This window comes from Chrysochloris asiatica, unplaced genomic scaffold (genome assembly GCF_000296735.1).
Source record: "Chrysochloris asiatica unplaced genomic scaffold, ChrAsi1.0 scaffold00016, whole genome shotgun sequence".
In the NCBI taxonomy this organism is placed as follows: domain Eukaryota; kingdom Metazoa; phylum Chordata; class Mammalia; order Afrosoricida; family Chrysochloridae; genus Chrysochloris; species Chrysochloris asiatica.
In genome coordinates this window covers 13771267-13793497 of record NW_006408534.1, presented here as the reverse complement: position 1 = coordinate 13793497, position 22231 = coordinate 13771267, and the positions used below count along the sequence as shown (strand labels likewise).

Sequence of the window (22231 nt, the reverse complement as noted above, 5' to 3'; positions counted from 1 at the left end):
TAAAGATTTAGAGTCTCAGAAACCCTATATAGAGTCACTATGAGTTGGAATTCAGTGGCAGTGAGTTTAATTTTTTGGTTTAACATAAACTATTTGTTGCAGAATCTGTCTTGAACCAACATGAGGCAATTTATGATCTTTATTCTACTTTATGTGACGATATTTTGCTGCAGAAATATTAGTTTGTTTGATCACAGGGAGCTGCTCAAGGCCCTACTGCTCATAATTTATACCTTTCTAAAATAAAGCAATAACAGAAAAAACTCAAACATCTGCATCCCAGAGTGGTGGAGCTGAAATACATTCAGTCAGAAAAAGATTAAAACTCAATTAATATATAATTAATGACTTAATTATTTATAATAATGGCACATGAGATGTACTGAAAATAGGACAATGTTAAGGCAATGAATAATGAGGAAAGACTTTAAGGAAATATTTTAGCTACTTAAGGGAGCAGTACATTTCCCATCTCGTGTAAAAGAGATCTGCAGTATTTAGGCAGGATTTTTCATCTGGGATTTCTCTTATCATATATTCCTCTAGGAAAATTTATAAAGGCTCTTTTTGCCACAGACTCAGGTAGGTACTGGGGACAATACTGTGGTGATCAAGATAAGCACAGTCATTATAAGAAAAATGTAATTCCTTACATCTGAATCTTTACAGTTAGCTTAATTCTAGTGTACACAGTTAATATTTCTTTCAGAGAAAGTAAGTTTTAAAACTTTAGGCTCTTGACTTTGAACTAGGTTTTATCATACTTCTCGATCTCACAGGTCCCTGTGTTTCTGCCCCTAACTGAGGGTGTTGCACTATGCTTTATCCTTAACCTTTCTCCTCATTCCCTTGGTAATCTTCTTGTTAAGTGCCTCTGAGTCGGTTCTCACTCAGTGATCGTGTATAGGGTTTCCAAAGGTTTAAATTTTTGCAGGAGCAGAAATCCTTACCATGTATCAGCTGGTGGGCTCAAACCATCGACTGTATAGTTCACAGTCCAGTGTTTATGCTATGGAGCTACTGGGCTCCCCAATTCTTTGTTGTTTTGAAGTGCCATTGAGTCGGTTCCGACCTATAGCAACCCTGTATAGGGTTTCCAAGGAATAGCTGGTGAGCTTGAACTGCCAACCTTGCAGTTCAAACGGCTTTGCAGTCTGGCGCATTAACCCACAACCCCCACTTCTTAGCCCTAGTAAAATGATTCCCATATCTGTATTTAGTCTCTTATCTCCTCAGTTGCTAGTGCCCTTAGACTGACACTTGACATTGTTAGGTGGATATCCTGCCAACACTGCAGTTTCACTATGTAAGTTGTACTCAGCATGTTTTCTATCAGTCTTGCTCTTCCTTCTGACTTCCTTATTGCTATTAACGCTACTGCTTCTAGTTACCCAGGCCGGGAACTTTGGAGTCACCTTTGCCTCCTTGTCCTAAGACTTCGTATCTAATCTTTTGTTGCATCCTGTCATGCTTAGCTCCTTAACACCTCCCAGCTTTTCATTCCCATTGCATTTTGTCTCAGTTTTGGTCTACTAAGTAATTAGTGCCTCTCCCTCTTCTCATTTGCTTTTCCATCTCAGTCTTTTTGCTACTAGCTCTCCTTTTCCTTGAAATGGCATACTTCTTTATCTCTTATCTGCTGAAATCCAACTCATTATTCATGTCTCCGCTCATATTTCATCTTGTCTGGAAAGCCATTCTAGATGATCTTAACCTGAAGAGAAACCTTCTCTTTCTGTACTCTTTCATGGTTTGTGGTATAATCCATGTTTTGTCTCCTGTCTCAATTGCCTATTCTCTTAGGGCAGAAACTTGGTTTATTCATTCTTATAATCTTTGCTTACAGAGAATAGTGCTTTGCACCATTTCAGTAAATTTAATTCTGAGCACCTCTGTGCAAAACCTGAAAGCACTTGTGGAAGCAGTAGATTTGCAAATGAGAATTTAAGGCTAGACAAGTAAAACAACTCAATTGTTAGGTAGATTTGCACAAATTCAGAATTCAATTATAAAGCAGGTTTTTCAATATGCTCTGGTGGTTATGTGCTGTGCAGTCGGTTCCGACTCATAGTGATCCCTACAGGGTTTTTGAGGCTGTAAATCTTTAAAGGAACAGAAAGCCTATCTTTCTCCTGCAGAACAGCTGGTAGTTTAGAACTCCTGACCTTGTGGTTGCAGCCCGATTCATAACCACTATGCTACCAGAGCGCCTTTTCAATATGCTAGTTAAGTGCCGTCGAGTCCATTCTGACCCATAGTAAGTAACCCTGTAAAGGGTTTCCAAGGAGCAGCTGGTGAGCTTGAACCGCCGACCTTGCAGTTCAAACAACTTTGTAGCAGGACGCATTAGTCCATAGCACCATACCAGGACTCCATCAATATGCTATACTACACTTTAATTTTGGGGTTAAACTTTAATACATTTACAGATTTTGCTTCTGCAGTCTTTGAATTGTGAGAATTAAGGTTTGGATTGTTTTTCTTTTTTTATTTAAGTACTGACTGGCATAACTATGCTTTAGTTAATATTCTTGCAATATGCTGATTATTTTGGGTATTTTTTCTCCCTTCAGTTTATTAAAAAAGTCTTTCTGCTGGTACAGATGTTGACCTTTTTTTCTGTGGTATGTGTTTCTGTTCCAGATGGTGTGGATGGAAAGCAAGCCCGTAGAACCAATTCCAGCACTCCCCTAGGGGAACTTTTTGACCATGGCTTAGATAGTTGGTCATGTGTTTACTTTGTTGTAACTGTGTATTCCATCTTTGGACGAGGACCAACTGGTGTCAGTGTTTTTGTTCTTTATCACCTGTTATGGGTAGTTTTGTTCTCCTTCATCCTGTCTCACTGGGAAAAGTATAACACAGGGATTCTTTTCCTGCCATGGGGATATGACATTAGCCAGGTGGTAAGTATGTGTTCTGCCTTACATTTTCAACATTGCTTTGGAGTTTTCAAAAAGTTTTTGTCATTCCTTCTTTATGCTGTTTGCTTAGAACTTATGTGTGCCTTTTTTCTTTAAAAATTTTTAATGGAAAATGTCAAACATGTACCACCCCACCCCACCCCAAAATCGTTTGGTGAATTCCTATATATATGCCACCTGACTACCACAGTTACATTTACATGACCAGTCTAGTTTTATTGATATTATTCTCTCTCTCTTTTTCACACACACACACACACACACACACACACACACACACACACACACACACTTATTTTAAAGGAAATTCCTGACATGTCATAAAGATTTTAGTAAACATTTCTAAGTGATAAAGGGCTCTTTTAAACACACACACAGAATCACAGCGTCTCTGTTGCACCACACAATTTTTAAAAATACTATTAAGTATTCATTCATTTGAACAGTTGGTTTTATAAAGAAAGACATTCACATGTAAATAAATTATTGATATTTTTTCTTCATCTTTAGCGTTTGAGAGATTTGTTCTCTCTTCTTAAAAGGCTTGCTGTTAACTTTTCCTGCCTTTTAATTCCTTTTTGTGTTGCCATTTAGCCAATTTGCTCCTAAGGCTCCAGTGGAAAAATCAGAAGTTGGTATGGGTTTGAGGAATGAAATTATTGGAGGGGCAAATTCTCTATCAGCTTATAACTTAACCAATTTATGAGGTGCCTTCAAGTGCTCTAAATGATGGCCAGTTGCTTCCATTGTTTAGAAGTTAGTAATTTTATGGCATTGTTGGCTAAGAATAAATTTTTTAAAGACCAGAAGACTTGCCACAACATCAAGTTTAAGCATACTTCTTGCTTTTACTAAAACTGTCTGACTAGACTTATGCTGCATAAGGCATTATTGACCACCTGAACTTTCCAGCTGTTAATGCCTCTGTATGCTTTTGTCTGCATTTTCCTTCCAGACTATTTCTTTTGTCTACATAGTGACTGCGATTGTGGGAGTTGAGGCCTGGTATGAACCTTTCCTGTTTAATTTCTTATATAGAGACCTATTCACTGCAATGATTATTGGTAAGAAGTTCCATGTTGAAGCCTGTCTTAATCATCACTTTGTTATCAAAAGTCAGTGTGTGACTGTAACCCCTATCAGTGACCCTCCAACAGCAAAACAACCCTCTAGGATTTTGACCTAACCACTAAGGGGGCTGGGAAGGAAATGTCATTTTTTGTAGGTTTTAGTGTGTTCAACATCAATCTATTTTAATCAGAGGAAACTATCAAAAATAGATCACACAAAGTTTATACATTATTCAAATTAGTCTGCATTGGAGGCTGCACAGTTTGGTGGAAATTTGATATTGGTTTCATACTTCAAAGTTGGCTGTTACTCGTGTTTATAAAAAAGAATGGATGAAACATGAAATTTTCTTTAACATAATTAGCACTATAGGATAAGCGCTGGAATACTAACCACAAGGTTGGCAGTTCAAACCCACCAGCTGTTCCTTGGAAACATGATACAGGGTGGCTTTGCGTCGGAACTGACTTGGTGGCACTCAACAACAACATAATTGAACCTCTGTACTGTTCACATACCTTCCAACCTATCCCACTGAGTGTCAGGTAAAGGTTGTTGGAAGTGGTAATGTTTCCCTTTTGATTTAGACATATCCAAAGTGGCAGCATCAATGGGCTCAAGCATGGCAACAATTGTGAGGTTGGCCTAGGACTGGGCAGTGTTTCATTCTGTTGTACATAGGGTTGCTATGAGTCGATACTGACTCTATGGCACCTAACAACAACAAATAGGAGATATATACAAGATGATTGACTGAGTAGGTATTACAGAAAGAGAGAAAGGAATCTTGGTTGTTCCTTTAAGGCACCAGAACCTTTGTAGATGTAAAAAGTTTACTTGTTGGGTATTGCTGCATTCCCTGTTTAAAAGCAACCATGCCTTTTTACCTTTGGTGAACCTTGGCAACAGAAAGGGGTTTAGGGAAAGCTTAGAAACAGCTGAGCAAGTAGTGGCTTAGGTACTTGGTTTCAGAAAAGGAGTAATGTGGACCTTTTCTGTGTCTTTGGACTTCATGTATTGCAGGAACTCTGCTTACCTTGTAATCTACCAAATGTTCACTTTTGGGGAACTGTGTGAACTATTACTTCCTTACCTTGAAAAGGCTAGCTATTTTTCATCTCATACACTGTAATTCTTTTTTTAAAAACCTGTTCTGTGGCAGGTTTGCTTCCTCTTTAAGTATTAAATTTAAAGGTAAGATAGACGCCTGATAGGAGACATAATTTTAAGATTTAAAGTGGATATTTTTCATTTTGTATGCCAATTAACACATAATATTCTTTCTAACTTGTAAGTTTATTTGAATTATCTCCTGAAATAACACAAAAGCCCATGTGTTTCTATATAAATCAGCTTTTTCAGTGCTAGATTTGGTTAGATATAAATTATAGTAGGTGCTGAGGATCTAGCAAGTTCGTTTTTATTGATAAAATTGGTGGCAGTGGTTGGGGTGGATGCTGGAATTGCCTGACTAGAGCCTCAAGGTGCTTGGGAGTAGGCATGATTAAAAGTTGGCCCCTGTTTGACATTAAGGGAGGTTGCCTTCTTTGTACCAAGCCACCAACGTAGAAAGCAGGATTTCCCCCCTCCATAATTTTCTCCACTTTTTATCATGAAAAATTTCCAATACTACTTTCTATTTTTATATAATAAATCCCAGTGTACCATTTCTGGCTTCAACAATTTTCAGTATCAATGCCAGTCTTACTTCAAATGCATCATAACCTTTTCACTCCTGGGTATTTGATAATGCATATGGTTTTATATGTACCCACATATCATTTCTGCTGCACTTCGTCCCTGGCTGTCAATCTAGGGTACCATACGGTCTTCTTTCTTAGACTCCTGAAGGACTTCCTTTAGGGTTCCTGCAGTGCAGCTCTACAAATGTAGTACAGGTAGTACTACATTTTTCACATTTTTGTTTATCTGAAAATGCCTCTTTTGCCTATTTCATTCAGCTTTTTGGATATGTCAATGTAATGTCCTCTGGCATTCATTGTTTCTGAGTTAACACATATGATCATTATCATCCTGTATGTAATATGTTATTTTCCTCTTGTTGCTTTCAAGATTCTTTATCTTTTACTTCAGCCAATTTGATTATGATGTGTCTTTGTGAGTATGTGAGTGTTTGCCTGTCCTTTGTGTTTGTTGAGCTTCTTAGATTTGTAAGTTAATATTTTTAACTAAATATAGGAAGCTTTTAGCCATTCGTTTTTCAGGTATTTTCTCTTTCTCTCCCCTCCTTCTGGAACCCCACTTACACATATATTAAACAGCTTGATATTGTCCTACAGGTAATTTTCTGAATCTTTATTAATTTTTCTTTAATGTTTTTGTGTATTCTTTGTATTGGATAATGTATATTTATCTCTCTTCAAATTCACTGATGTTTTTTCTCCTAACAGTTCCAGTCTGCTCTTTAGGCCATCTAGTGAATTTTTCACTTAAGTGATTTTATTTTTCAGCTCTAGAATTTCCATTTGGTTGTTTTTAAATAAAAATTATTGTGGTAAAGTATACATAACCTAAAATTTACCACTGTAACTATTTAAAAGTATGTAATTCAATGGTATGGTATTGAGTAGAATCAAAATGTTATGCAGATGTCACCGTGATTTTTTTTTTTTTTATATCATCCCAAAGCTTTTTGTGTCTCATTTTTCAAGGTTCATTCATGTTGTAGCTTTTTTATAGCTGGATAAGTAATATCCAGTTTAAAAATAAACAATATTTTATGGTTTCCTTGCTTCCAGGCTTCCACTGCCAAAATCTCTAGTTATTACGCCAGCCTTTGGTCTGTCCTCTCTCCAAAAAAATATTTGCTCAAGCCAGTAAAACTTCTGCTTTCTGCAGCCTGAATTGGTGTAGATTGGAAGGGTGGATTCTTAGTGGAAGATACAGCAAACTCAGACCTTCCCAAGAACAATTCTCTTTTCAAGAATAGAACCTTCTCTCATTTCTGTCTTTCTCACCATGCTCCCCGGGGTCTCTTATAGTTTGTCTTTGTAGTTTTCATTGAAATTCCTATTTAATAAACATGCCTGGGAATGTACAGAATCAAAATATTATATATGATCACATTATCCTTGAATTGTATCTCATTCCATACAAATCTTTTTATGACTACTACTATATTTTTGTCTGTAACTGTTAAGTTTCCTATATTATGAATTCTTGTCTTTAATTCTGGTAATATCAAAAGCAGGTCTGCATATATGTGAGTTCTATCATTATTATTTTCTGGAATATGAAGTTTAATAGATACGTTTTAAAATTCACAAATAAGTATGCTGTATAGGAAATATTTGGGGTATTAAGTACTGTTTAACAAAGAAGTAGAAGATGCAGTTTTTCACTTTGGCAGTCCATATAAAGTCCAGGCTGTCTACATATGCTTACTCTACTTAAGATTAAACTATTTTAGGACTTTTTTGAAACTCAAAATACTCTTAATAGCAAGTTTTTTGCAAGTTTGTCTTAGTGTGTTTCTAACACTTTAGAATTACAAGTGATTCTGGGTTAATTCCTCGAGTCCTGGCTCTCCTCCAAAACTTCTTAGCTTGATGTGGAGTAATTTTGCTGCTCAGAATTTCTAGGGACTTTCAGGACACCAGCTTCCTTTTCCTTTGAGATCTTCTAATTTGAGAGACTTTGTTTAGTTGAGTTTGAAAGTAGCAGAATAATTCATCTTTTGAGTTAAGATTTCTCTTTGGTAGTGGTTTTCAATCTTTTCATCAGTCTTGAGAGAATTTGTTTTGAAGGAATGTTTTTCTACCTTTGATCCTTAAGGTCATAGCTGCGTTGATCCCCCAAGCCAAGTATAGTCTCCAGGAGTCAGAAATGGACAAACTATGGCTAATATGTTGAGTGACAATGAAACTTCTAAATGTGAGTGTCTAGTTTGCAAGTGAGAAAGATGAGTAAATTACATTTCTATAGCTCATAGACTCAAAGCATTTTACAGCTGCAAGAGACACTAGGAAATCATATAGCTCATCCTGTGGAATCTAGCTCAGAAAGGTCTGAGCTAGGTTGCATAGTTAGATATTGGAGTCATTTTCAGGAAGTTTGTAGTTAAAACAGAAGAGTCATTACGTCACTGAGAGAGTAAATAAGTACAGTAGAATGCCAAGTTAGGAATGCACAAGAGGAAGAATCACCTATAAAGGGCATAAACTGAAATGGTGAGACAACGAATAGGAACACTGAAAGATTGAAATCATAAAGGCAAAGGGAAGAGAGGCTTACAATTAGGGGTAGTCAACAAAGTCATCTTGCTTAGAAGTCAGAGGATGAGAATGTCAAGGAATGAATTTGATAATTTAAGAGAGCTGGTAAATTTCAAGAGTACAATTTCTACAGAAATACGGAAACAGAATGAATAAAAGAAAGTTGAGGAACTGAAGCAACAGAAAAGTTTGTCAGGTGACAGGAAATACAAGAGTGAGCTCGGGGATGTTGAGTAACATAATCACTCGTAGGATTTCTTGTCAAGTTCATTCTTATTTTTAGGTTTGTAGGGAGGGGGGTTGAAACTGCAAATGCTAGCGAGGTAAAGATGGGTGTCAGTGGGAAGCAGCAGGATGCCTTAACCACCCCCTTCCTCAGAGTTTCCCTTTATTGTGCAGTTTACTGTTCCAAATGTCTTTATGTGTAATAACTTTTAATTCTCGAAACTACAGTGTTGGTATTACTATTATCTCTATTTTATAAAAGAGGGAACTGAGGTGCTAGTAGGTTAAGTTTTGTCTAAAGTCGCAAAACCAGTTAGTGGCACAAATAAAATTCAAGTCCCATATGACTCCTTGAGTATATTCTCTGAATAGTACGTCCAATTTTTCCAGTGTAAATGTTGTTAAAAAACATATTTAATTTCATTGCAGAAGTAAACTTGAACATGAAAATTATTGGGTCTAAAAATATTGCATACTGTGTATGTCTTCAGTATAATGATTACTCTTGAATAAGAATTCATGGTTACTTTATTCTTCCCTTTAGGTTGTGCGTTATGTGTGACTCTTCCAATGAGTTTATTTAACTTTTTCAGGTAAGTATTTTATTTTTTAATTGGATGAGAAATATGAAAATCATTAGAAATTGTTACTTAAGTGAATTGAGGGACCAGTTTTTCCTTTTGGAATCTGGGTGTTTGAAAAGGGCATGGAACATATTATTTGAATATAGAATGAGTTTTATCCTACTTTACAGTATCTGAATTGCTAATGTAGTCAATTCAGCTATAGCCCAAAGAACACCAGTTCTTTCGTTAAAAGTTTTGGACTTACTAAACACACTTGATTTGTCATTTTTTTGTGACTGAATTTTTCCACCAAGAGGGAGTACATTCACATTATTTTATAAATTGATTACCTTTTAAGTTTATGTTGTTGTTGTTAAGTCCCATTGAGTCAGTTCCAACTCATAGCATTGGACTGTGAACCACAGGTCACCAGTTCAAACCCACCAGCTGCTCCTCGGGAACCCTATACAGGGTTGCTATGAGTCAGAACCGACTCCACAGCACTTAACAAAAGCATAGCATTTCCTTGGTTAGCTGCTAGTGAGTTTGAACTGCCAACCTTGCGGCTCAAACCGACCTTGTAGTCAAATGCTTATTCTACAGCACCACACCAGGACTCCAAAGTTTAGGTACCATGATCATAAAATAAAATTTCTGAAACTATGGCATTTAAGCCCAAAACCTGGACTATGTTGACTCCTCACAAATAGCACTGTATAGAAGGTCTTAGAGTTGGGATGGGGTCGGTGAAGTTTTTTTCCCACCTATGACACCTTCCCCATCTTTTGTCAGCCACACTGAATTTAATGTGTTCTACCTATATTTTACTGTTCCCCCTCAGTAATTTTGCTCCCACTGTTTACTTTACTTGAAGCCGTTTTTGTACTTATCACTTGACCCTTCAGCTCTCCGAGCTTTCTTACAGAAACATATTCATCATGTCAAGCCCACCTCTATGAGTCTTCCCTGTTGCAGCTGACAATCATCATAGTGGCCATCAGATTTCAAGCTGTAAGAGCCTTAGAGACGATTCGAGTCATTCCCTCCTCCTTTTATCTGTGAGGTGCTGATTGGCCAGCATCGTGTAATCAATGGCAGAACCAGGACTAAAATTTGAGGCTTAGTTCGAATTAGCAAACATTCATTGGATTACCTTTTATGTGCTTGGAAACACTACCATGTGACCTTGGAGCTCTAATTTGAGGTCATTCCATGTAGTTCTCTTAAGTTCTTAATACTATGTATCTCAGTAACATCTATGAGATACTTTTTAAATACTGTTTTGTGTTTTATTTTGGTTCTCTATTCAAATATAATATCATAGAAAAAATATTAAAGACACCCCTGATTCAACATTTAATAGTTTGATTTAGAGTGAAAATAGTTGGAACTAGCTTTCAATAGGAGTCCTTGGGTGGCACAAATGGTTAGCTTCTCAACTACTAACCCCAAAGTTGGTGGTTCAGACCTGCCCAGAGGCACCTGGAAAACAGGCCTGGCAATCTGCTTCTGAAAGGTCACAGCTTTTAAAAACCCATGTAGCCGTTTTGCTTTGCACATAATAGGGTCTCCATGAGTCTGAGTGAACTCAATGGCAACCAACAACAGGAGTCAGTAGATTTCAGCCCTAGTCCTGGCCCTGCCACTTAGTAGCAAGTTGTGTCAGTTCTGCTATCTTTGCTTACCCTATTTGTAAAATGGGATTAGTAATGCTGGTTCCGCCTATGCCACAGGATTATTGGGAGTATAAAATGAGAAAATAAATGTAAAAATACTTTGAAATTGACAAAGTACTATGGAATGTATGTTTTATATGTAATAATATTTTTTGTATTACTTGATATTTTTTTTCCAGAAGCTATAAAAATAGCACCTTGAAACACAATTCAGTCTATGAAGCTATGGTTCCCTTGTTTTCTCCATGTTTGCTATTCGTTTTGTCTACAGCATGGATCCTCTGGTCACCTTCAGATATTTTAGAAATACATCCTAGAATATTCTACTTTATGGTTGGAACAGCCTTTGCCAACATCACCGTAAGTTTTTTTCTTTTAAAAATCATTATATATGGCAGAATTTTAGAAGTGGGTTTTATTTTTGATAAAAAATATACAAACCCTAACCCAACTGAACCCTCTCTAGATATACAATTCAGTGACATTGATTACATTCTCCAAGTTGTATCACCACAAGTTGTGCCACCATTCTCGCTATCCTTTTCCAAATTATTTGACCCCTGTTAACATAAATTTACTGTCCCCTTGGTTGATCTAGTTGCTAGTGTCAGTTTTATCTCAGTGAGCACAATGCTCAAGGCCAACAGTCTTTACTAATTCAACTAAACTATGGGAGCCCTGGTGTGGCACTGTGGGATAAGCACTGGACTGCAAAGTCGGTGGTTCAAATTCACCAGCCACTTCTTAGAAACCCCATACTGGGTAACTGTGAGTCCGACTTGACTCGATGGCACTTAACAGCAACAGTGTTTGCACTTAACATGACTTAAAGATGACTTCAGAGGATAGTTTAGATGGAAGAGTACCTCAGGGCAATAGTCTGGGAGGGAATTCATCTAGCCTCAGTGGCTCCAGAAAGTCCAGATTCCATAAAAATGGGAAATTGTGTACCAGATTTTTACCCTTTAATCAGAATACTTCTATAGAGTCCTTTATTAAGACTTTCAGTAATGATAGCTTTAGCACCATCTAGTTCTTTTATTCTTATGGCAAAGGGGGCAGCTGTTCATGGAGGCAATTAGACAAGCATTTCAGTTCCTCCTCCAGTTCCTGACTCTTTTTTCCTCTGTTGTTCTAGGAGACTAGAGAACAAATGTTGTACCTTGGATAGCTACTTGAGTTAGTTGTTCAAGAGAAAGGGAACCAAAGTGGTTCTGGGGTGCTGGTAAGGCAGCATGACTGAATTGAAATTACATCTTTACTGTGTAGCACAGTGGAGCCCTTCTTGACCACTGCCGTAAAGAAATTTACTTGTGTAGGACTATGGGAAGATGTTTTGATTTTTTTTTCTTTTCCATCAGATACCATAGAATCGTAAAAGAAATTGATTTTATCCAAACTGTTAACCTAGTGGAGGAATACCTTCTATGTTTTTGTTGTTAAATGCAATCAAGTCACTTCTGACTCACAGCAACCCTGTACAGGGTTTCCGAGGATTGGCTGGTGGGTTTGAACCACTGACCTTGTGATTAGTAGTCCAGTGCTTATCCTATAGCACCACACCAAGACTCCACCTTCTATAGTACCTTTGTAAATTGTTTCCAGTCTGAGAGTTCATGGGTTTAGGATAAGGGGCAGGGATACAGTTGGGCAAACACTTGAGCAGTTGAGAACTAATGGATACATGTTGGCTCAAACACTTGAATGCTTTTTAAATGTGGAAGTGTTTTGCTAACTAAATTTTCTTTCTTTTTTTAACCAACTTTAAGTGCCAACTGATTGTTTGTCAAATGAGCAATACCCGGTGCCCAACTCTGAATTGGTTGCTCATTCCACTGTTATTGGTTGTCATGGCGGTGTACTTAGGAATAGCTTCTTACATTGAGAGCATTCTCCTATATACGTTAACATCTGTGTTCACTCTGGCTCACATCCATTATGGAGTACAAGTGGTGAGTAAGCAAGAGCAAAATTGGTTTCATTTAGTTCCTGTAAATAATGGAAAGCAAATGGAAATTTGAGAATGACAGTTGCTTTTAATAGTAGATAGGAGGATTGTGGGATATTCTCTAAATTTTGGATAATCTCCAGGCATGCAGTTTCAGATAATATTCCTTTAATGAATATATTGTAGTAACTGCAGTGATTTTAAAGCTGGATAATTCATTTGAGGAATTCATGTTTTGTCGTGTGTCAAAATGCAGAATGTTTTCCTGGCGAGTAGGTTTGTAAAGTATTTTGTGCTTTTAATTATATAGGTACAGATCATTTTATTTGTTGATTATCTGTTTCTTCACTCCTTTAGCTTTGGGACATTTTTCTTGTTCATTAATATAATTTACAAAGAAATGAGAATTTGTAGTCTACCCTTTCCCTCCCCCAGTTCTATAAGCACTATGATCAGGGGGATTCAAACTGCTTCTTTTATTTCTTTTTTAAATGTTTTGTTGTGAATTATGTGATAGTTTACATGGGAGAACATTAGCTTTGCATTTATCCTATCGTATATCATTTCATTGCCATGGTTACAGTCCCCTCCACGCATCATCAACCAACTAAAGGGTATACCCTACAAGCCTGCCCCCTGGTCGTCAGCACACAGTCCCTCTTCTATCTGGGTCTAGAGTACCCAGCCGCTATGTCTCCATCTCTGGCATCACTGCTTCTCTGGGTAGGGTCTCACACTTTGCTCGTCTCCTGGACAGCATAGTCAATCACTCCCCTCCTTTTGCTACAAAACGTCCACCTTTACATTTCCAACCAGCGCAGTCAGTCCTGATAACAATTATTCACCATTGTACCTCAAGGGACCTATCCCCATCTCCTTTCATCAGCCCCACCCAGGCAGATTGGATACTACTCAGTGGAGATTCTACCTTCCTCCACACCCTCTAGATCTAGGTTCCCTCCTGAAAGCTTATAAGCCAGTCACTTCTTGCCTTTGTAGCCCCCCTATTTTGGATAGCCAATGTCCAAGTTGCCCATCCCTCTCTACTCTGTATGGAGTGGATGGGAATGATCCTCGCTTTAAAGATTTGTCCCTTCTTTTGAGCTACTGCATCCATAAGTGTAGGTCAAGTTCATCAAATAATATTCTATCAGATGACTTTTTTTTCCTGTTCTTTATTTCTTCTAGTTGAGTTCTGACTATCCAGTCATTGAAGCGAGGTCAAGAGGGTATTATCTGCAAGTGTGGATATTCTTATGCATGTGCCCTCTCTTCTTATCAGCTGAACGCTTCACTCTCCACTCTAGTCCCCTGTGGCTATTTCACTGACTCTGGGAGGATTCAAGCTTTTAACTAATGCTAGAATATTGCATTTGTTGCTGACTTTATCTGTGCTATTCCTGAACCCTCATCAGCAAATATAATAAACAAGATGTTGTTGTTGTTACGTGCCGTCGAGTCGGTTCCGACCCATAGCGACCCTGTACAGGGTTTCCGAGGGTGTAAATCCTTACGGGAGTAGAAAGCCTTATCTTTCTCCCGCGGAGCGGCTGGTAGTTTCGAACCGCTGACCTTTAGGTTCGCAGCCCGATTCGTAACCACTACGCTACCAGAGCTCAACAAGATAAGGGGAAATATAATAAGGGTATATATTTAAGAGGTATTATACAGAATTTAATATTCTTTTCTAAAATAAGAGACTAGTTTCAGGAAGAGTAGACTAATGTTGTTGTTGTTAGGTGCCATCAAGTCGGTACCAACTCATAGCGACCCTATGGACAACAGAACAAAGCACTGTCCAATCCTGGGCCAACCTCACAAAAGTTGCCATGCTTGAGTCCATTGATTCTGCCACTTGGCCAATCCATCTCATTGGGGATCTTCCTCTTTTTCTCTGACCCTCCACCTTACCAAACATGATATCCTTCTCCAGCTACTGGTCTCTCCTGACAATATGTCCGAAGTATGAGAGATGAAGTTTGGCCATCCTGGCCTCTAAAGAACACTCTGGCTAAACTTCTTCTAACACAGATCTATTGGTTCTTTTGGCAGCCCAAGGCACTTTCAATATTCACCTTCAACACCAGAATTCAAAAGCATCAATTCTTCTACGGTCTTCCTTATTCACTGTCCAGCTTTCACATGCATTGCATAAGAGGTTACTGAAAATACTATGGATTGGGTCAGGCACACCTTAATCCTCAAGCTGACATCTTTGCTCTTCAACACTTTAAAAAGGTCTTGTGCAGCAGATTTACATAATGCAATACATCTTTTGATTTCTTGACTGCTGCTTCCGTGAGTGTTGATAGCTGATCCAAGAAGAATGAAGTCCTTGACAACTTCAATCTTTTCTCTGTTGATAAGAATGTTGTTTATTGGTCCAGTGGTGAGGAATTTTGTTTTCTTTATAGATATAATAAAATGAAAATAGAACCATTGAGATTTCTATTTTCTCCCCCTTTAGCATTCTTTTCTAATTATTTTACATATTGTTTAACATGGTCTCAATGATTGTGATTTTTAATTGCCATACAATAATCCATCAAGAAGATTGTTTAGTCAAAATTTACTTAATCATAACCCAGTTATTTTTGTCATTGAGTTGTTTCCAAATGTTCACATTAGAGTGTTGGAGTGAATATCTGAAGAATGTGGTTTTTGGGTTTTTTTTTCCTTCATTTGTTTTATTTTATGCAGATAATTTCATAGAAATAGGATTGTATAAAAGGGTATTCACATTTTTATGGCTTTTAAAATACGTCTATTTGGTGTGTTTGTTTTTAAAAGAACCCTGCTGTAAATCAGTTGAGAAACATATTCCTCTATCTTTATATATATATATATATTTAAAATGGGAAGTACTTGCCATGCTTGGTAATAACTTTAGTCCTTGCATGTATTACTAAACTTATACTTTGTTTCTTGGTATTTCTCTCTAAAGTAGATCTCATCTGTTAAAGCAAACTAAGTGAAATTACATGCTTAAGACATGTAATGTAAGGCATAATTATTCATGTTTTTGTCAACACTCTTAGCCCTTTGGTATTTCATCACTCATATGCAGGAGGATGATTACTATAGCCAGTGTCTTTTTAAATCATTTTTCAGTAAATATGAATGTGATTCGGTATGCCTGAAAGGGTCTGGAAAACCTGTATTTTGGAGTTAGACAGACCCAGATTCAAGGCCTCTCTCTCCTGGGGTTAATTCTGATAGTCTCATTTAGTTCTCTAGCTCTACCATAAGCCTCACAGTTATTTCTGATTGGTGTTTGTCATGCTAGTGAATTGGTATCTCTAGAAAGTGAATTTGATGTACATTTTAAGAATAATCAGTTATATATTTATTACTGCCTTATGCTCTGATTTTCTATAGGTAAAGCAGCTGAGCAGCCATTTTCAGATTTACCCCTTCTCATTGAAGAAACCTAATTCGGATTGACTAGCAATGGAAGAAAGCCAGATTGGCCTGTAATCTACAGAAAAAAGTGCTGTAAATAAGATGCTTGTAAATATTTCATCCATCACCTTTGAACTAAGCTGATCTGCTTGACAGACATGGAAACTCAGAGTGTGTGACACTTGGACAGCGGGAATGAATCATAAGATGTGAACTTGTGGAATTTAAGGCCTATTAACTCCCAGTTGATTTAATTTTTTGAAAAAATTTGGTTTTGGGGCTAAGTATAATGGACAGTGTCACTATGAGTCAGAACTGACTCGAGGCACTCAACAACAACAACGATAATGTACATTAGACCAGCAAAGTGTTTCCTAGTGATTTTAGGTTTATGAATCCACATGTTTTCATTCATACAGCGTTAAAGAGGGTTTGCTTTTATTTTTCTAAATCCAACTATTGATCTAGAACACTAATAGCCTTCAGACAGCCACAATGTGTTTTCGTATTTGGTACTTTGTAGTAGGACGTTAGCTGTGGAAGCTATCAATAGACCAAATCTAATACAGGGAAAAGATAACAACAAGTCACCCTTCTACAAGAGATGCCAAATGATTACAAAACCATAGACAGTTGCCAAAAACTGGATTCTCTTTCCCATGGAAATGCCTTCTGTTGTCACAGAGCTAAGAGAGCCAGTATGTATATTTAAATTATCTAATAGTCTGACTCTATTTGTTATGGTACACATGTTCATAAATGGCTTATGTTGCTTTTAAAGAAAAATATTCTATTGAGGCTTACTTAGTACAGAATGAATTGTAACAATAACTCATCCATTAGCAATTTTTTAATGTAGATTTCTCCCTCAGCTGTGTGTTGCTGAGATTTGGTGTCTGTGAACCATGAACTGTATGAACACATGTGACAGTCCCAGTTTTAGGATAATTACTTGTGAGGAATGCAGATAAAGTACCTTATAAGAGAAAATGAATGACCAAAACTAGTTTTTAATTCATTTTTCCATTCCTTTCTTTCTCTCTCTGGGATGGAATGAACACTATGTTATTTTTTCCACACAGGATTCAGCAGGGAGAAATTCTCTCTCAACTTGCCCTTGAAAATTTTTTTTATATATGCCTTACTGAGTATATACTCCCTTTACTATGACTTGGAGTAACTTTTGAAGTTTGCTGACAAACATAAAAATCCCTTTGACTTTAATGTGATAGTTTTTAGATCACATTTTTTCTTGAATGTGAATATTGTTTCTTTTTTAACTTTGTTTTCATTTAGTTTGGTGGTGGTGAAATATACTTGCGGATTTTCTTTATTTTTCCATTGAATTAAGTTTGTGCTTAAATGAAGAGTGTATCTTAAACCCCTTTTTTTGGACAGGTTGCACTTGGATAAAATGGGCACCACTGTGTTGATATGTAATTAAATTCATAACCATTATTTATCTGTGAATGTGACCATCGTTCAATTTAATTGTAATGTATTCCTTTGTTGTATTTCAGTCTGCTTTGTAAAAATCACTATGTAATTGATATTTCATTTTTTTTAATTTGTAAATTCTAATCACTGTCATCCAGGTTATTAGAATGAGAAGTCCAGGAGCTAGCATATGGTTCCGAACATTTTTAAAAATTGTCAAAGCTTAAGGTATATATTCAGTGATTTTCTCTGAGACAAAAATGAACACTGAAAATGGATGCAAAAAATTGTGGGTTGTGATCCTGTTTGTCAAAAACTTGCCATCATGGAGGTTAGAGAACAAAACAATTAAGTGAAAGTAGCTATTTTTTATGTACATTGTTCTTTGCCATCTGTAATACTGAACTGGATAAAGTGTTAATTTGAGGTGGGAAGAAAGCTGTATTTAAAGGTTTCTAAACTAATAATTTTATTGTTTTGTTGATCTTGTACACAGGAATGAGATTAATCTGTATTATAAGAAAAGAACTGATAAATATTTATTAAATGACAACTTTGGACCACAGGCTTTTTCCAACTTGTATAGTAAATATACCTTTAATTCTGGCATAATCTTGCATCTGTTTTACCTCAAAGTTTTTTTTGTTTTCTTTCTGTTGCATCAGTTTAATTTTAAAAATATTTCGTGCCTATACTTTATGATATAATCTCCTGTGGTGGTAAAGAATTATGTCAGAGTCACTTTTATTGGCAACATTAGATGAATGAAAGGTGGCTGCCAACAAGGTAAATGTGAAACTCTACTATTGACTGTCTCAGAATACTGTGGATTTGTGACTGTTTAGTGTCCTGCCATATTTTATTGTTTTAGTTCGCCATCTTGAGACTATACCTTGAAAGGCCCAATTTGTTTGTATATACAGAACTGAAACAGTACTTCTTTTTAGATGCCCTGAGCATGTATGCTAGACCAGTTGCCATCGTATTTCCAAAGTCTAAAATCTATTCAGGCTTATGCATGATATTTTGGGGTGAGTTCACACCCTAGCCTTTCTCCCCAGCGTGTACTGAGCTTCCTTTTGGGGAACAATGGCATGCATACGTGTTGTCTGTCCATTTCAGAGTAGAGTGCCTTAGCCAGGCTGTAGATTTTCTTTGCGTTTCTGCTGACCAAAGTAACATTGACTTGTATGAAACCTTTTCAGGTTAGGGTATGAAAAAATGCCTTTTTTGGGCTAGTTGGAAAATAATTCCCCTATATTCAAAGAGGACATAGGATTTGAAAAAAAAAAAAAAAAAAAAAGGGAAAGAGAAGAAACCCTGGATAAAATATACTGCTATGTTGCCTTTTGTGATTCTTTAATAATATTCATGTTGAAAATTGTCACATTGAAAACATAATTCCTCTACTAATGGCTATAGATAGAGTATGTTTAATTTTTAGGGCAGCAGAGTGAGTAACTTCCAAATAGGCAATTAAATATTCTTGGACATTTTGATAATATCATGATTAAAATACTTTAAGTTCTAATTCTAAAAGAATGTTAAGTATTGATTATGGTTAAGAATGTTGTGCTGCCAGCATATCGTTTATTTTGATATAGTAGTATTTGGAAGAGTGTTGTATATGTTGACTTGTCCACATTCTAACTAGATACCAAAAGAGTACTGACTGTGGCATGGAACCCTGGGCTTTGAGGGGATATGTAAAGGAAAAAGCAGGCAGAGTATTTAAAGGGAAGAAGCAACTGCTTTATGGCCCAATTACTTGAAAGTTGTCTGTTTTCTGTTTTCAAAGAATCAGTTTATTTTGTAGCCAACCAAAAAAGCATATGGGATATACTTTGACTGTAACCTGCGGAGACTCAAAAGCAATCTGAAGGTGTTTGAGTTAGAGAATTCTTTTTCTCTATATATTTTAACCAGAAGTCTTTTTGAAATTTTTCTCTTCATTCTTCACTTTAATTTCTTCTTAATCAACCACCCCCTAGGACAGAGATGGCATATTAGGCCTTGCTTGCTTGTAGGTCTTGCCACATTTCAAAAGTCATTGGTCACCTTAGATCTCTTGACTAGTTTTGGGCCAATCGCATGCCAAAGGGAACAAAGTAAATGTGAAGGGCTGAAAGTTTTGACTTGGGGGTCCTAAAATAAGCCAAAATCAGTCATAGAGATCTTTAGTTGTGTGGATTCCTATGTTCAGAGTGGCCTTTATCTTAACCCTAATTCGGGACTTGATTAGTCACTCTAGGAAACTTATGAGGTCAGACTAGAATTTTCTTTGTCCTATGAGGTGTCTTTGTAAGGCAGCACACTCTTGAACACCTTCAGGGTGACTAACCTTATTAAGTTAGCTGCCATTACTAGAAGCTTCCAGAAAGAATTTTACCTAATATACTGCATTTAAACCACTCTGACAGACATTTAAAGTGACAGTTTTTAGCAGTAAAATGGTATTAAATAATCACTGTGATAACTGAAATTGTGATGCTCTAGACATTTTTGGAAATTTAAAGTAAATTTCTGATTTTATGATTAATTGTATATATTTTAGTTTTGACAGTGATACAGATGACAGATATTGGCAAATCATGGTTGTTTAAATTTTCCAGAGAAAGTGATGATATGTTTGCTTCTTCCTAGTTTAAAGCTATGGAAATTGGGTTTGTTGGCTAATTCATTGCTAGTGTCTTTTTACAGTGCAAAATAAATGTAACCTTTTAAACCTGCATGCTAGCAATATGTTCTGCTCTTTAATGAACAAATGGATAGTCTCTAGCTGTTCTTTGTTTTTAGGCAGGGTTCTCTGCTCTTAAGGGAGCAGGCAGATCTTCACTGAATATTTATGGTAGCAAAAGAAGTATTGCTGTCTGTAGCCCTGTTGCAGGTAGCCTGCAGGTCCCAATGCATTTAATCAGAAAGACTGGATTCCCAGAATTGAAAAGAGGCTCATGAACAGACTGTAATATATTTTAACAAGGACTTGCCTCTCTAGAAGATCCACTTGGACACAAAGAAGAAATGTTCTGATCTTACACAGACCACTCACATTGTCTTGCTCATCACAGGTTCATTCTTAGAACATGGGGTTAAATCAAAGTGATTGCTGTTTTTAATAGACATATATTGGTTGGATCTTGGCCCTGCAGTACCTAAATGCTACACTGACATTACAGACAATATGGAAGACACAGGAAAAGGACTCACTGCTGTGAATGCTTCTGCCTCTGTGGCTAAGGCAGTTTCTATGGGTTCCTATCAAAATTTGAAGTGATTTTGATATTTATTAAAACACAATTCGCCATAAATTTTAATTTCCAATATCCTTGACAAGTATTTTCTAATATCTGGAGAATATGCTTTTGACCTAGAATATATTTAGTTGATAAGAGGTTATAGAGGGGGGACCTAATTGTAATTTTACATGATCTATGAATTCTGCATTATCTGTCTGAGTTACTCTTCTTCAGGGTCAAACTTTGAGTTTGATAACTGCTTACTGAGACTGCTTGCAACACTAACATTTTTATGGATATTTTGCCTAGATAACTTGTCTCATTAGAGCAGACTTTTAAAAGACAACCCAGCTACAGGTTTGCTTATTTCAAAATGTGCCAAGAAAGCAGAATTCAGTATTATAAACTCCAAATTTCATTGTTAATTTTTTTAAGGTAGCATTTCCTCCTGGGTAAAGGGGAAACTAAGGGATGCTTGTCAAGATGTAAGCTCCTGCTTCCAGCTCCCACCACCACCACTGTAATGTAATAAAGTAAATTTGTAGCCACTTGTAGAAAAAGAACTTGATACTTTTTCTGAGTACACTTTCTTGCCCTGTGACTAAGAATAGATGGCAGACGTTATGGCCAAATCAATTATTGAGTTGTTTCACTTGGTCTTATTGCTGTTGGCTTTCTGTAGTTTTCTGAAAGAAGACAGCAGTTCCATCCCTTCTCAGGTACCTAGAGACAACATCACTTAAGCAACTGGAATACGTTTGCTTTAAGTAGACTACAATAGAAAGGAAGATGAAGAGGTGCATAAAATCTGACTTTTCTTTTCAAGTAGTTTAATCGAATGTATTAACATTTGGTCTGTTCAGGACTTGTCGTGTCCGTAATAAATAATGTAGCCTTTTATTTTATCTGGGTGTGTGTGGCGTGTATATTTATAAATATTTAATATGTACACATGTATTCATTGTACATAGGGATGTATGATACAGTTGCATATGCAGTCTATTCTTGGTTATCAGCACAGTGTTGACTCTGTCTGCACGTTGCCCACAACTTCCTGATTGGAGCCACAGTCTTGCCTACTCACAGTTCATCTCACTCCCCAGGAAGGGGCCTTTAGTAGGTCACTTCCAGCCCTCTTTCACTGTGGATGCTATGAGCAGAAAGACAATTTTTGAGAAAGATGGCTGCTTCTCCCAGGAATGAGGCTGCTGGGTCTGAGTGACCATAGGGCCCATTCCCGGCCCAAAGGCCATTGTGTTCATGGGCTGGAGGGGTAAAACTCTGGCTCCTGCTGAAACTGAGCTTCATAATGTGCTTACATTAGTCAGAATGCTGACAAGTCTCAGATAACTTGATGTACAAAAGGAGTACAACAGTATGCTTCAAGGTTTATTTTGTATCATTGATATTATTGCTCCCTGTTAGTCTGGATAATCAAGATTTGACTGCTGCTTATTATTGGATCCTGGAAGCCTGCCTCTTTCCACTGGATTTGTGTTTTATTTCTGCTG

At 36.9% G+C, this 22231-nt stretch overlaps 1 protein-coding gene across 1 annotated transcript in view; it reads left to right on the top strand.

Annotated features, from left to right (window-relative positions):
* Window positions 1–16122, top strand: part of EPT1 (ethanolaminephosphotransferase 1 (CDP-ethanolamine-specific)) — a 50404-nt gene extending 34282 nt beyond the window's left edge. The window contains 6 exon segments of the mRNA XM_006878379.1: window positions 2644–2906; window positions 3880–3988; window positions 9000–9048; window positions 10877–11057; window positions 12467–12649; window positions 16024–16122. Of these exon segments, the coding sequence (XP_006878441.1) occupies window positions 2644–2906; window positions 3880–3988; window positions 9000–9048; window positions 10877–11057; window positions 12467–12649; window positions 16024–16122 (884 nt within the window).
* Window positions 16123–22231: the final 6109 nt, after the last annotated feature.